Source organism: Pelecanus crispus, chromosome 8 (genome assembly GCF_030463565.1).
Source record: "Pelecanus crispus isolate bPelCri1 chromosome 8, bPelCri1.pri, whole genome shotgun sequence".
Lineage (NCBI taxonomy): Eukaryota > Metazoa > Chordata > Aves > Pelecaniformes > Pelecanidae > Pelecanus > Pelecanus crispus.
Window position 1 is genome coordinate 43,114,864 of NC_134650.1, and position 16,139 is coordinate 43,131,002.

The following is a 16,139-nucleotide window of genomic DNA, read 5'->3' on the forward strand; positions in this document are numbered from 1 at the left end:
TACTGGGGGGGAAAAAAAAAAAAGAAAAAAAGAAAAGAAGATGTCAGCATTTCATTTCCTGGCAAAAGAAAGTAGACTACCAATAGCGTCACCAGGTGTTTCTGGTAGAGCTGGAGGGATTTTGCTGGGTAGTTATCACTCCCTTGCTCTGCATTCCTCCTGTCCATGTATTCTACAGACTTTTGTTGTGCTTAAATATGGAAAAACCTCACGGCTATGGCCAGGTCTGTATTATAGCTGCCATTTGCCCTTTCTGTTTATATTTCCCCCTTTCACTTTCCTATGCTAAGTGCCTAAGAGCTTCTCATATTCTATTGTGTCTTCTGATTCAACAAAAAATTCCATCAAATTTCTTTTTTTCTTCTCTCTCAAACTTGCTCTTTCAGAAAGAACAATGGGGAAAATGCTTCTATAAACACATGGTATTAAATTAAGTGTCTTCAAAGTCCTTCAAAGCTTTATTTCACCCAACATGTCCCCTACTCAGCTCACTTTAGGAAACAAAAAAACACATTTACCGTTTCACCCTTACCCTCTTTCTCTGCCAGATAAATTGTAAGTATTATTACACTAGTGTTTCTCAGCTTCAAGATCAAATTAGCAACATAACCCCTCTTAAAAAAAAAAAAAAAGGAACAAAACCCACAGGAATCAATGGGCAATCTCATATCACACTACTAGTGGGCAATTAGCAAAGAGAAACAGAAGGATGAATATGATCATACTTTCACTAGGTAAACAGAGTTTATCTGTAAATAGATTTATTGCTAAATGTAGTCAAAAGTATCAATAGAAATTGTGCATGCCATTTGGTCTTTCATTCATTACGGACATTGATCTTTGAAAACATCACTCTGACCGACGAGCTGTGTTAAGTGGCTCTTGGATTCTTACTTTGTTGCTATTCTAGTGAAAGATCTGGACTCACTGAAGCTGATGAAAGGAAGAAAAGCTTCAGTGCTTCTGCACTCAGATATCGGCTTCTCAACCTAATCTCTAGAACAATTCTCAGTTTATTTATTTACTTAAAGATTACAAGCATCACCAAGTCCTATTTAAGAGCTTGCCTGAAGTAGATTTTGTCATCATGAATGGAAGAAGGATCAAGGATGCAGAGTTCCCAGTTAGGGAACTTTGCTATGAAGTACTCTTCAAAAGTATTCTGAAGAGTACCAATAAAAAGACTGCACCTCTTCCAACCACTCAAGTATTTAATTCAAATAACGCATCATTTACTTGTTCTAAGAAAGCAGACAGCATGTAACAAGATGCAGAAACAGTTGCTTCATTTTTTCTTGGAAATTTCACTGAAAACATTTGTGGTTAAGTTTTACCAATTTAACTGGGTCCATCCAGGTATTGGAAAATAAGTAAAATTATTCTATCTTTCAAAATAGGTCACAAAATACAGCTTTCTTCCAAAAACAGGTGCATGTACTAATTTCAAGATTGAGCGTCAACAATAGTTCTTAAAACAAACCATAGGATTCATTGCAGAATAGGCCCCCTTTCTTCAAAAGGTTTCAAGACACTTAGTGTATTTATTTGGCTCAGTAAAATTTACTTTTTTAAAAGAGTCTTTTGTTGCTAGGCCGAACAGAAAAGTCATTTAAAAATAAGGTGAATACAGCAGACACCCAGAGAAGCAGCTCCATCACTGCACAAACCAATATATGTTTTAATATGAAATCTTCAAATCTTCTGAATTCAGAGAGTTGTTGAGGACTTTCTGCAGCTTGATAACAAATAAACAGCTCTTGTAGGCTAAACAAGGCAACTGGGTTAACACAATACTGGTTGACTTGCCTAACAGAAAGGCAAGTTACACTTTCTTTCACTGCAATGTGAGATTTCCTTCAACAGCAATAGTCATAACTTGACTTCACCTTTATATCAGAGTATGTGGATGAGCTACTTAGCCTGTATTTTTGGCAGCACTCCTCTTCAAAAATCACTCAGCACATATTGATTGTACTCAAAAAAAATCAAGGCAATGCTTTGTAAATCCCTGGAAATGTTCCATTCTGAATTTCTAAACCACTTGCTTTGGGTATGATGAACAAATTGTCTTACAGCAGTCTACGCTGTATGTATGGTTGGCAGGAAGGATTTTTAATCTTCTCAGTGGAAGATGGTAGTTTCATCATTTTAGCTCCAATAAAAATACTAGAACTCCAGTTATTACTTGATAGGCGATTTCCAATTTCAAGCCATATCTGTTAAAAATTTCTATTTGCTAATTCATTTAAGGAGTGTTATCACAACATTACAAAGAATGATGGAAAAGTGTGTTGCAAGAAGGGAAAAGAAAAAAAAAAGAGATGAAAGAAAAACTGCTAAACACAAAGAAAGAAACGCAACTCAACACAAGGTAGGGAATATAGCAGCCTTGAATACATAATACTCCACACACACCGATTCCTCATTACTTAACAATCATAACAAAACTATGCCAGAACAAAGACTTGCTGTAATAGTTTTCTTTTAGAGGTCAAAAATCAACTTAAGTTGTGAGTGATGATTTATTATATTTATTTTTTTCCACATTGTTTGCCTTGCTGGGAATGAGTATGTTTTGGGTGCATTTATTTTTTCACCATTTCACAAAACGCAGGCTGAGCACTGGTGACATGAAAGAAGTATTCTGTCAACTTTCAACCGAGTGTCCCTATTGAGATGCAGTGCTCCAACTACAGTACCGCTCACTTCTCCGCGTTTTTGTGAGCATTAATTAGCCTCCGTCGCGTCGCCTGGTTCCTGGCCCTGTTTTCTTCATACTGGAAGACAGATAAGGCAATTAATAGATCAGCTGTTATCATTAAACAGGTAAGTCAAATTTAGAAATGTAGAGAGCGTTTATTACTGAGGAACAGAAATAATATCTTTGACGGATGCATTAGAAATGCAGTTCTTGTTAATATCTGTATATTGGTTCATCCGTACTTTGAAATTAACATTCATTTGATTAAAATACATGTTTCTAAGTTTGAGGTTATTAAGCTAGAGAGTATTAGAACATTCTGATAAAGAAGATTCAGTTAATGTCATGGAGGAACTTAATTATACAGCCATCTTATGTACGACAGCTACACTTCACACATGAACCTGGAAAAAAGTTGCATCGGTGCTATTCTAGAGCACAGGTCAGGCTCTTTTCCTTTTAAAAGATACTGATTAATGTAAGCGTGTCTGCCTTCTGAAACATGAATTTGTCATCACAGACTTGGTCTATTTTTGATCCTGGCCATTAATTATATGCACAGATGAAGTAGTACATCAAGGTGAAAGGAACAAAGGCAAATTTGGGTAGAATGAGGGTAAGGTGTTTTGGGTTTTTTTTATGGTTTAAAAAAGAAATGCAACAGAGACGGGACTCTGGTGTAAAAGGGAATCGAGAAAGCCTTCACAGTTTAGACATGCATAAGACAACCATGCTTTCAAGTATGCCCCTGCGCTAGCAAAAGCCTGAAGACCAAAGAGCCTAACTTTCTTTCATTGCAGCCAAAAAGGAAACCTTTTCATGGCTAGAAGAAATGAAAAATTAAAAATCAATGCATGATTTGGTATATATTTCATGAGAAGCAAATTATTCTTGGCCTTAAAAGTTAGAGCATATATTTGTTCAATTTTTTAATAATTAGTATCAAGAACAAAACCCAGCTAACCCACAAATACTCAATTCTCTATAGAATGTAATAAACTACTAAGGAGATTGATTTTGGAAAGGATTTGCAGTTTTTCACTCATTATACTGATTGGTTTATAGCTGAAATAATGGCCCAAAACATTACTTAACATTTGCAGAATGCTTAACTTTTTCCCATGCCAATATTTAATTTTTCAATAACTCATCCATGATTTTACGTAGAATGAGAACAATGGATCTTTAAAAGTTACATCTGTACCTATTCTATACTTGTGAACAGCCTTTCAGGGGCTTCCTAGTAATGGCATATCAATGTAGCCATATTTTAAGAAGGCAGACAAATATAGCCATCAAGAACTCCTTTTAATATAAAGGCTTCAATGGGACAAAGAAAAAGATGATTACATGGAAAGAAACTTTTACTTCATTATTTTCCAGGTCTGTGCTACAGTTTTTACGGGGGGGGGGGGGGGGGGGGGGGGGGGTGCTGGTATTTGACACAAGCAGATGAAATTAATTCCCATAGACTGACAGAGGGAAAAGAGGGGGCCCAAACTGTCCTGGCTATCATGCAATGCACTTGAAGTCTCCTTTTTTTAGGCATGATTGTGAAAATTATGTCAAAATTACTAAGTACAATTTCAAGTTAAAAGGTGTGTGAAAAGTTAATTTATGTGTTCTGCCATGTAGGCATGACAACCACAAATACAAAGACCAGTTGATACTCTTCTGAAAACATGCCCATTAGCTAGTTAATCTACTTAAACTCCTAGAGTCCTCCATTCCTTCCTATCTGCAGATGTAGTACAGCAATGAGTGGGTCCTAAGCAGCAATATTTTAATTTAGGGCCTAACTCAGCAACTTCTCAAGTAGTTTCAGTCAGCATAACTGACTTCAGTAATGTGTTACTCATGCAGAAGGGACCGTTACTGCTTTATATTCCATTCTGTGCAAATACCACTACTAAAAAAAATTAAGAAAAAATCAGAAGCAAGCTGTGAAGTGTCAGTTCCTATTTGCAATATTTGTTCGGTTAAAATGCGTGTTTGCCTGTTTTTGTATACCCAAAAATAGACCATGCCATTTGTTAAAGCCAGATTTTACCTGACAAATTTATCAAAAAAAGTTTAAATTTGGTCTCAAATGCCCACACCAGAATGTGCTTACATTTCAAGGCTTATTTATTGATTTGTACTACTTAGTAAAAAGCAACTCTATTTCTATCCCATGGACTTTATTTTTATTAAGCATTTAACTTGTAGGAAATTTGTTTCTTACCTCTTTCTTTAAGCACTTCCGCATCTCACGGTCAATATCATTGCAGTGGCCAAAAAATTTCAAAATGTTGTGCTGATAAGTTCGGGAGAGAAAACAAATTTACAGTTCAAAGGTTTCTCCCTCTGAAGTTCTAAATTTCTTAGAAATCACTTGCATTTTGCAACATATCCTGGTCGTCTTTTCCTTTTCTCTTTTTTGTGAAAAATGACGCTTTGTAAATTTTTTACTGAGTAGCTAGAAGTTAGAGCTACTCCTGAACCTCGTTTGAACCACCCCCACCTCGCTGAAAGTTGAAGGTACCCACCACGTTGTATAACCAGACTAAAATAGGACACCTAAGCTGAAGCTATGAAGTCTAAATGTAGAACATACATGTTATTGATCTAGGAATCAGTCTTACAACTTTCACGCTGGCTTCAATAATGTACAAAAAATAAATATTCTGAACTCCAGTTTGTGGTATAGAAAGATGTAGGGAGATCTACAGGCATCCTCGAGGCGACATCCTCTGTGCTTTAGTTTTCATTATTTCTTCATAATCTAGAGAGGCAAAGGACTTGCTGCTACATCATCCCAACCACATGGAGAATGTGCTGTTGGTCCAAAAGATGCAGGCACTATGCTTAAATGACTGAAATGTTAGAACCAGTACAAAAAATGGGGGATTAAGTTTCTCCAGATCTTGAGGTTAATAAATAAGATGCATTTAGCATCTTTACGACACAGCTCAACTGTAGGCCTTATGCATACCTAAGTGTTACTTAGTTTCTGAAAACTGCAGGCATTGTCCTCACAAAGGCATTCCCCAGCTAACCTGATGATATTCACCATAAAAATCTGTCCTCTTAGCCAGGATTTCCTGAAGTGATTTTATATTATCAGCCATCAAATCACTCACAGAATGCATCCTTCTAAAAGGACTACTTTTTCAGCATGATGCTTGCTAACATGCCACAGAATCTCATAGCAGAATCTGGCAGCAAAGCATCCAAGCAATTCAGAAGACCTGAAGGAGTGGAGGTTTTAGTAGATATTTACAGCTATACAATCAATAGAGACAATTTGACCAATATTCTAGAGAACTAATGAATTAAAAAAAAAAGATGACCATGAAGAACAAAACAAATGAGGATGAAGTCACTTCCATATTTCAGAGGGAAACCTATGTGCATTTCTGTAGCTGGTGAGCAGCTAGATGGATTCATATAAGTAATAACAGGAACACTATTAAGAAACCAAACAGTGGACAAGATCTCAGCCAACAGAACATGACTGAAAGTAGGAGTGGGTTAATAAAGATTATGACAAACACTTAACTATAGCAGTGCTATAATTAGCTTGTTTATACCTCTCTGCTTTATAAAGGGCATCAGATGACACTCTGAAGCAATTGCATGTGATAAATGGTCACTCTACTGCAAGCTGATCTTGCTTTTACAGCATTTTCATTTTAGCTAATACAGATTTAATTTTGTATTCTGTTCCCATACCTGCATGTTAAATTTCAAGGTGAGCACTCACATTTCAAGCTAACTCCACTCTTACTAGTGCATACAGTGAGTTGAATCTCTGTTTATTTAGCCAGATTCCTAAGCTGTCAACTTTTTGGCTCAGATTATGAGGAAAAAAGAATCAGTTTCTCAAAAATAGTTATTACTTCTACTACAGTGATACAATTGCAAGACAATGTGCATTTCTTTCAGCTGCCACCTATAAAAAGAAGTCTCTTTAAAGCACACCCTTGGCACCAGAGTGGAGTTGTGAAAAAAAAAAAAAAAATCAAAATAATGACATCAAATAGTAATCCCATTAACCTCTCCTCACTAGATACAAAACTTGATATAATGGGCAGGTTCTAGGTTAGGAATAAAGTAAATCAATGCATACACAGGACACCCAATTAAAAAATAATGCTTTTCATCCCTCAGGAATATTAATTTAAATTGTAGATGAAGGTTCTTAGCACATTTTGGCATTACAACAAAACAGCAGGTAGTCACTGATAACTGATTAAGATCACTGACTTTTCAGATTTCAGTGACTTCAATTTTAAGAGAGTATTTCAGTACATTCCCCTTGAATTTTAAACAAAAAGGTATTGCTTCCTTTCAACTGAGTGTGAAAGAAGCCATCTTCACCCTTTCTGTTCTGAGACTGCTAGCAAATACCCTCTCATAGTTGAGCACAAAACTGACAAGAATAATTCCTCTTCATGTAAAGATCAACTTCAAACAAAACCAAGAGAATATAATCTTGCGCATGCCTGTATTATTGCTTCTCCTAGTCCCTTCATAAGTCAAACTGGCAATAGATTCCTTTGAATCACTTGCTGCCAAGGAATTCGAGTACACCTTTTAGTTCTAGTTCCCTCTTAAACTCAAGGCAGTCTAATAAGCTACATTAAACAAAAAGCCTATGATACTTGTGTATTAACATTCATTTTTATTAAAAAGAAAACAAAACCAAACCACCCAGTCAACCATTACTTTCAAGTAGTCAATGAATATTTCTGGATTCTCTAGTCAAAGCATAGAAAACCCAACTATGTATGTACCAAAAAGCAGGAGAAATCTGAGTGTATTTCCTTTCCTGATTGGATTTGTTTTCACAATTGTAAAAAATTAATGACAACTTTTTAATTTTATATTGCCTATACGAGTTTTATCCTCCTCTTAACTGATAGTAATTTTATTTGGCAATCCTTTTGATACTATAGTAGTTAATGTACAAGGACAGTCTTCTCACTTAATTCTAGCTACTGAACACTTTTAGCTACATTACAACATTAAAGTTGTTTCAAAAAAAAAATTAAAAAAAAAAATCAACTAAAAAAAGAAAAGAAAGTCTCTGCAATCTCTCAAATTACCTAAAGCATTTTTTGGCAAATTAAAATTTCAGAATTCAGAAGAGAAGTGTAACTCTTACACTTAATACAACTTCTAGTTTTAAAGCTTGGGGATGTTCTATACAAGAACCTTGTATCTTAGGTTTAAAAAATTTAGACAGTGCATAGGAACAAACAGGCAATGGCAGTACCACCTATGAGATGGCATCAACAGATTCCAGCACACTTACATTTCAAGATATTGCGCTACAAGTGCCAACAAAAAACAATTAAATATTGCTGAACAAACCCAGTACAGTATACTCATTGCAAGTGAATTTTAGTGTTAAAACTCTGCTCCCGTCATCGTTGTAATTTAGAAATCATAAGAAAGTGTGGTACCACAAAAGGTTTATGTTAGTTTAGCTACTTTAAAATCTGCAAAGATGTTATTATCCCTCTTTCATGCAAAACATCTTCTCTCACATTTCATGTATTATCAGCCTTGCTTTTTTTTCTGTAATGACTTTTGCAAAGAAAAATTTAGAATTCTGCTCAAAACAGTAAAGCTAACATATATATGGTCTTAGAATTTATGGATAACTGCATTACAAAAAAGTATAAACATCACATCTAAACACAGAGGTGAAACTATGGTAGATTGCATGTAATGGTGTAAACCATTGTTTTCATGTTCATATTCAAAATTTAAATATATTTCTGTCTCAGTGGAAACTATGAAATTGAACTTTTTAATGCACTAATACAGAAATATATCTGTGCAGAACACCTATTTAGAGTATATGAGAGAACTGGGAAAATAATTAACAATATTGCAACAATGCTGCAGACAGCTTTCATTGCATGGGCTGACTCTTCTACATCTAGAGGTGTACTACAGAGCAAATTAAAAAAAGGCTTTTGAACAAATGAGATGATTCTATCTTCTTGAAGCAATGAAGAGCCTTGAGAAGCCTGAGGACAATTTGGCATTTTACATCCTTGGGTAGGTGCCTATTAAGAAGATGGAAGTCAAACAGTAATTTGCATTTAGCTCTCCAAGCACTGAATGTGAGGCATGCTGCATGTCCACATCCTCAACGCATTTGCTTATAAATAGACTGAAGCATCTGCCCAGTGGACAGCTGGAATATGAAAATGCTGTGAGCACACAAAAAGAGGGCATCTGAAGTTGCTTTTATTATTGGGTTTTTTGAGGGGCACACAATACTAAAGGGTGCAGAAGTTATTTCAGTTCTTAAAATTGGTCCATACTTGTCAAGCTGTAGCACAGGAAATTTTAAGGCATGTTTTATTTCCTAAAGAAATCACTGGCAAAATTTTACACACAGTTGTCAGATACCTCTTCAGTGAAAACGTACTAGCTACATTTCATGGCTGTTCTGCCTAGAGGAGGTTTTTCTCCCTATGATCACATAATATTCTCACTAATTTATCTGACACTCATTTCCCCAACCCACCCACTCTTTTCTCTGCTCAAAACTCCTTACCTCCTTGTGACACTTCTTGAGCAGACTGATAACTAGGTTACATTCTTCAGTGTGCAGATGAGGAGACAGGTCTGGATGCATCTTTAGTTAGGGATAATTTTAGTAGCACGAGGACACGAATCTGAGAAAACTTCCACCTGCCAACATTAAAATATGAAAGTATAACTAGAAAGTTTGTGTTAACCACTTAAGACATTATCACACAGTATTATTTTAACAAAAAATATTTTAGATCAAAATGTGGCTTAATACATATAATTTATATTACATGGTTAAAGTAATTAAACCCAGCACATCTCTGTTCTACACAGCCCAAATGTTAAAAGTTAACTAGAAGTTTATATTCTTTGCTATCATGGACATAAGCATCCATTTGGGATTTTAATTTTCAGGGACTTCCTAGTAGCATTAATCTTTCTGGAACTGCAGATTATCTTTTCACTTCCCTACTTCAGTTTTCTTCTTTCTAGCTTTAAAAAAGAAGTTAAGTGTATGTAATTTTCTTTCTACATAATTTCTACAAAGATGGATCAGAACAGGAAGCACAATGATACTTCATTACAACTTCTTGCAACTTCACATTGTTGCCTCTTGCCCTTCCACTGTGCTCCTCCAAAAAGCATCTGGATCTATCTTCTACCTGAATCCCCCACTCCTTTGGATAGTGGAAGACAGCATTTAGGTTTCCCTCACGTCTTCTCTTTTGAACGCTAACGCAGCCTAGCTCCCTTACCCTTGCTGCATATGCCAGCTGTTCCACCTCCTGACCCTCTTAGTTTCTTTCCCCTTTGCTGGACTCTGCTTTTTATCATTCTGTTAGACTGTGAGACCCGAAAATGAACACAGTATTTCAGATGTGGCCTCAAGACTGCCAGGAAGAGTGGAATAATAATAACAACTTCCCTCGACGTGCGAGCTACACTTCTAAGGCAGCCCACCATGCTGTTAGCCTTTGCTGCCGCAAGGCTGCACTGCTAAATCATGGTTTAACTTCATGCCAACCAGGACCCCCAGGTCCTTTTCTACAGGGTTCTGTGAGGCAGGAGCAAACTTCATTCTAGAAATAATTTTTTATATTACCTCCCATTTAAAAAAAAGATATATATATTCCCAGAAGTAATTTTCAAGATCTTTTGTTGATCTTGATGAAAAGGATGAAAGCATCATATGATAGTGGCTGAAATAAGATGACATCTTTGTTGCGGAAGATCACTTCACCAGGGAGGGAAGAAAAAAAGCCCAGTTCACACCAGGACAAATGGGCTCATCTTGACAAAATTCTACTTGTATGACCCATACTGCCACTGAATTAAAGAGATGCGTTTTTTGTTTGTCAACAGTATTTGGTCATTCCCCTCCTCCCAAAGAGATCACCTTCCTAGCTGCGATGCATCAGGCAAATACCACTACAACTTGTACTATGTAGCCATCGCTTAGCCAACATTCCAGCTAAATACTAGTGACCAGTGGTTCAATTTTACAATTGCAAAATCCCAATATTCAACTGCAGTGCTGGCAGCTATAATCTACACTGCTATTCCTAGAATACTGAAGTAATATATTTGCCTTGAAGAGGTACGTACACTAATTTACCCAGTATCTCCCATCATGTTCAGCTTAACAAGAGTTACATTCCCACAAGCAAACTAAATTTTAAAAATCCAAACAGATTTAAAAGCCTCTTGAGACCCATGAGAATATGTTCCACATAGTGTTGCAAACAGATGTAGTAATTTCTTTCAAAAATCTTCCCCCATACTATCTGGAAGTCTAATATTACAATACATATACTCTTAGCACAGAAGAAGTTGGAAACTGTACAAGTTGCTTAAGCATTCTATTCAACAAATTAACAAATGAACCTTTAGAAATATGACAGCAGGAGCACAACTGTAACAGCAAAGTGATTAAGAACCCTGCTGTGTTATTGCCACCAGCTTTTGATTGCATGCCACACAAAGTCAATATGTTTTAAATTTATCAGTAGATTTTTTTTGATAGCACTAGAGTTAGCATTCCCTTGAGAGGGTGACCTGCTCGATGACTGCACATTACTTTAACATGTGTGAACCCAGCTGATTATTAAATCTCTTCATCATTCAGCCTCTGACCGCTCTTCCTAAAACTGTCATCTGAGCCGGCTGTCTCAGAAGGAGAAAGCAAGACCAGTGCCCTAGTGAAATAGGTTGCATGCACATCAGCACAGGGCAGAAAGTCACAGAGAGCACTTCAAGGAAAGATTATTTCTAAACTAAGATTAGTAATCACTGCCATTGTTTACAAAATTATTCTCAGATAAAGTGGATGAAAGCTATCAATGCCACAAATACATAGGTGACTGTATTTCATCAATTAAGAGCCTTCTAATGACTCAAATGAATTTTCCAATGGCACCTCTTGCAGGACAGATGCTACAAATCAGAGGTCCTAACTGTCACACCAGTTCATAGATCAGTACTCCCAAAATTCATTTTCAAATAACATTCAATATTAAAATCTTTCAAGTTCAATTACCAGATATGGATGGCACTTAGCTCATGTAGGCTATGATGGATTAAAGTAACAAAACATCTTACAGTGGTCATGGAAGGCTGAACTGGAGCCTTTAAGTACTTTTGAAGTTCATGACTGAACAGTGTTATCAGTGCTCAGTATTGTATTTATGTTTAGGACTGTCAGATTAGACAGTGATCTATAAATGATCAGAGGCGGCTAAAATATTTTTGCTGGAAGGGAATGACTCTGACAGATGAAAGAGTTTCAAGAGTAACAAAAACATGTATGAAAAAAGGACAGGATGAGCTATTAGCTTCCTTAGTTTCTTTTTAATAATGTTCTAATCTAAAATAAAGATAACAGGTTGCCATCTTACCAGAATTTAAGTCCTCATGGACAGAATTTCATATAGGTGATAGCTCATAAGGAATCTAAGTATGAAAAAATACTGAAAAAAATTCCACAGAAAAAGATTGGGAATAAGCAGTATAAATTGCTCTGAGAAAACTACTGATAAATGCTGGATAAAGAATGTCAACGTAAACACGCAATTGTGGTAGAAGAAATATTAGCAGTAAAGTAGACCAACTTTAATATTAAGAAAATACAGGAATTAATTGCTTTAGGAGGAAAACGGACTGCAAAATGCTAAGCAAACATTAGTATCTGAAGCGACTATTCGGAGAGAAGTATTTAGATGAACTCTTAACATCAAGGCACTGACATATTTCACTGTTGCGTAAAAATGTTCTGCCCTTTAATGTGTTTTGTATGAGATTTTGAATTCTGCGCAGTTTTTCCTCCCTCGTTAAAAATTATACTACGTATGTGTCTAAATTACTTGGTTGAAATGCCTTAAGAACTAACTGCAAATGTCTATAAATTATTAGCCTCTGAAGATAGAGGACATGGATAAGGATGACTGATCTTTCAACTTCCTCACCCAGTTTCTAAATCTATGCTATCCTTCAGGGAAAAAAAATAATTAAGAAATTGCCTGTTTCCAGTACCATGTTCTGAGTAGTTTATCTTAAAGTGGGTAAAATAGGGGATGTTCTAGCTTTATGGTTTCCAAATAAACCAGATTTTTTTTAAAAAATCAAAACCCTAAACATAGAAATGCTCTGACAATGATACTGAATTTCCAGTGCTAATATTTTTGTTTAGAAAAGTAATACTTAGAAGATAATTCCTTGCATAAGCAATCCTGGACACTGAGCACTTAAAATTGCTAAAGATTTCCTAACAGGAATCAACATACAAGTTATCAAGAAGTCACACTCATCCCTAATCTAAAAGCCTATCTATACACACGTTCAATGCATTAAATATTAACGTGCAAAAGGAACCAACACGTATTATGGAATTCACAATAAAACTGCAGATACCTAGCAAGTAGGCAGAAACCAAAAGGCTGTCCCAAAAGACCAGGCAGGAACACTGTACACATTTCATTCACACTCCTGTTAGACACCAAAATCCAGGATGAACTGCATGCTTGTTTCTCTCCACCTGCATTTCTCCTCCTGACCTCCTTATGGGAAATAGCAGTAAAAGGACCTAGCCGCGTGGAGAAAAAGGGGGTTTGGTACTTTCTCATGTCTTTTCCAAATGAAGCATGAGATTAGCATGTCAGGAGTCCAGGGAAGTTCCTTCCTTCTTTTCTAGAATCTCCCATAAATATGAACTAACCAGTTTCCTGATGCAGAAGGAAAACTAAATTACTTTGCTGTAGTCTCGCTGATTAGCTTTAATGCTTCGTATTTCCATGTTAGGGGGACGACAGTGAAAGAAAAGGTTTAAATCTAGATAATTCTTTTCCTAAGATGCTTCTTTCATATTTCATTAAAACACATTAGAGTATTTCTAAACCAAGTTTTGCTAATTTTTCTTTTCCATTTAAAAAGTTGCAAACAGAAGTAATTTAATTTTTCTCAAGTTTCTAAAGTCAACAGTAAAAAAAAAAAAAAAATCACATATTGCTCAGAAAAATGACTTATTAAAGCAAAATGCAACCAACCCTGAAGATGAGAAATTGCATCTGAGCATCTACATTGCTAATCATTAGGCTCTTTAACCAGAAATACAGAGCTTGCTTTCTACGGTACAAACCACACACATTTGCTGCATACACTCAAATAATACCCACAAGGCGGCAGCACGACCATGCAAACGAGAACATGTACGAACAGAGGGAAGGGCAAACAGATCTGCAAATTCCTATAAAGTTCACTCACCACGTGTAATATTTACTTTTGCACTTCCTTTCACTGTCTCATTTGAATAAGACCAGACATTTTGGTTTTAAGTTCTCAGTTACATAGTATTGTTCTGTTTGGCTTTGGAGAAAAATCCAAACAGCTCTTTGTTTACCCAAATAATGGGTGTTTTCTGTAAGATTGTACAAAGTTTTAGCATAAAAAAGGATTCTGCTCCACACCTAACTGGTTGGTGTTACCTGAAGATATCATTCATGTCACTTCAGCAGAACTTCTGCATCCCTAGGATTATCTTTCATATACAATTTATAAATATTTTTTGTGGTAACACCTTAGAATACTCAGAAGATCAGTCATACAGAAAAATGAGAAATCTCAGTTGATGAACACCATTTCAAAAAGCCTAGGGAACTCTGAACTAAGGACCCTCTTTCTAGCTTCTAATAACATGGTTAACATCTTCCAGATCAGGATATTAAAGTGTCATTCTATGCTGCTATCCTTAAGGTTGTGATTAGGTACAGTGAGAATGGCCCCTAACTTTCCAAGGTTTCCAAGAAATTTAGCCAGACACCTTCACTTTAATAAACCAAGTTTATCTAAATCTTATAAAAATTAGTCACAACCTCTTGAATTTCAGTCTTGAAAACTATGCACTGGTTTTCCAATATTACATATTAGAAGGGGGGGGAATAATTTAGATACATATCTATGAAGACTTTTAAATAGTAAGGAAACGCAAAAGGGGGGTGGGGAGGATTATGTCTACTTTTAAAATGTATTTATACTATGTAGGTGACATTTGCTTTCCCTGAACCTAAAGAATAATAATTTTAAAAAACCCTTTGATAAGATTCATACTGATTTTAACTGTCTTTTTACATGACCACTTTCTGCAACCAGTTCAACATCCCCTCACGTCAGCAGCATGAGCGCTCACCTGCTGCTTTTAGTAGAATCAAGTATCTGATAAAACTACATCATACCTGATTTCATAGTTAGTAAAGCAAGTTAAGAAGGTGTTGGTGCTAATGAATAAAGCAAGTTGAACACCAACTTGAACATCAAGTAATTTCTACAGTTTTATTTCCGGCTAAAATAAATGATCAAGTAAAGCACAACAGGGCATTTTCACCTCCCGGAAATTATTTAAGGTCATATTCATAGAACAAACATCAGCATAGTTACAGGACAATCAGTGGAATATTTTTATTATAATATGCAGCGAGTCACACTGCACAATAGAGCATTATATCACAAAAGATTACTGAAGCAATCTCTTTCTATTCCTGCTATGTCTATGAAGATGAGAATATACGGTCAAGAATGACAAGACCCGGCCAGTATAAAAGTAAAGCATCCTAAAGATGAGGTGCTGTCGCCAAATTCCTGTTTTGCAAGCTGCTCTTGTACTTCATGTGCATTCACCAGACCAGGCTTCACTTCACTACTATAGCATTCATTTCCCAATCTAGCAGATAAGAACGCTGTGAATTTAGTACTGCTAGCAGAATTTTCTTGCTTCCTGTAGAACTGCTTTTCCCCTTCGGAGAGAAAGGGATGAAGAGGATCGCGCTCCCCCGATGGAAGGCAGAACCTCACCCCCTGAGCAGCAGGAGCCCCTCAAGAAAGGCACACAGCACTTGCAGAAAGTAAACGCTGTTAGCGTAACGCAGCTTTGCCAGCAGATGGAAGGGGCTGCTAGGCTGTTATCAACAGTTACGGCAGGAGAAGAGGCTCACTGAACTAACCCTGTTTCCAGCCCGTAGGTTCCCAGTGCTCGCAGGAGCCCTTAAAATAGCGATGGGATACACACAGACACACGGAAAAGCCAGCTTACGGCAGCCGCAATGTTCCCACTCAGAACAGCCCTTTTAAAGGCCCCCCCTGAGCCCTGAAGGAGGATGCGAGGTGAGCAGGGGGTCCCAGAAGCCGGCCCCGAGCTCGGGCAGGGCAAAGCAGGGCAGGGCTGCCCCGCAGCCGGGCGGCGGGGGGGACATCTCCCACATGCCGCTCTCTGCCCTTACGGACAGAAAGGGGCAACGCCGCCCGCTCGGGTCTGGCCAAAGCCTCCCCTCTCAGCCACCCTCGCACTTACTCCGGTCCCCAGAGGACGAGCCCCGCCGGGCCCCGAGAGCGGCCCACCAGCCGCGCAGGGCCGGGG

The 16,139-nt window shown here is 37.1% G+C and overlaps 1 protein-coding gene across 5 annotated transcripts; it reads right to left on the minus strand.

The window, feature by feature from the left end:
• Positions 1–1,269: 1,269 nt before the first annotated feature.
• On the minus strand, positions 1,270–16,116 carry CMC2 (C-X9-C motif containing 2). Of its 5 annotated transcripts, XM_075715242.1 has the most exons (5): positions 16,074–16,116; positions 12,133–12,204; positions 9,261–9,397; positions 4,926–4,997; positions 1,270–2,777 (listed from the first exon to the last, which is right to left on the minus strand). In XM_075715242.1, the coding sequence occupies exons 3-5, from the start codon at positions 9,339–9,341 to the stop codon at positions 2,703–2,705; spliced, it is 228 nt and encodes a 75-aa protein (XP_075571357.1). In that variant the 5' UTR covers positions 9,342–9,397; positions 12,133–12,204; positions 16,074–16,116; the 3' UTR covers positions 1,270–2,702. The 5 variants fall into 5 exon arrangements, with proteins under 5 accessions (XP_075571357.1, XP_075571358.1, XP_075571360.1 ...); XM_075715243.1 differs by lacking the exon at positions 12,133–12,204; XM_075715245.1 differs by lacking the exons at positions 12,133–12,204; positions 16,074–16,116 and adding an exon at positions 15,727–15,870.
• Positions 16,117–16,139: the final 23 nt, after the last annotated feature.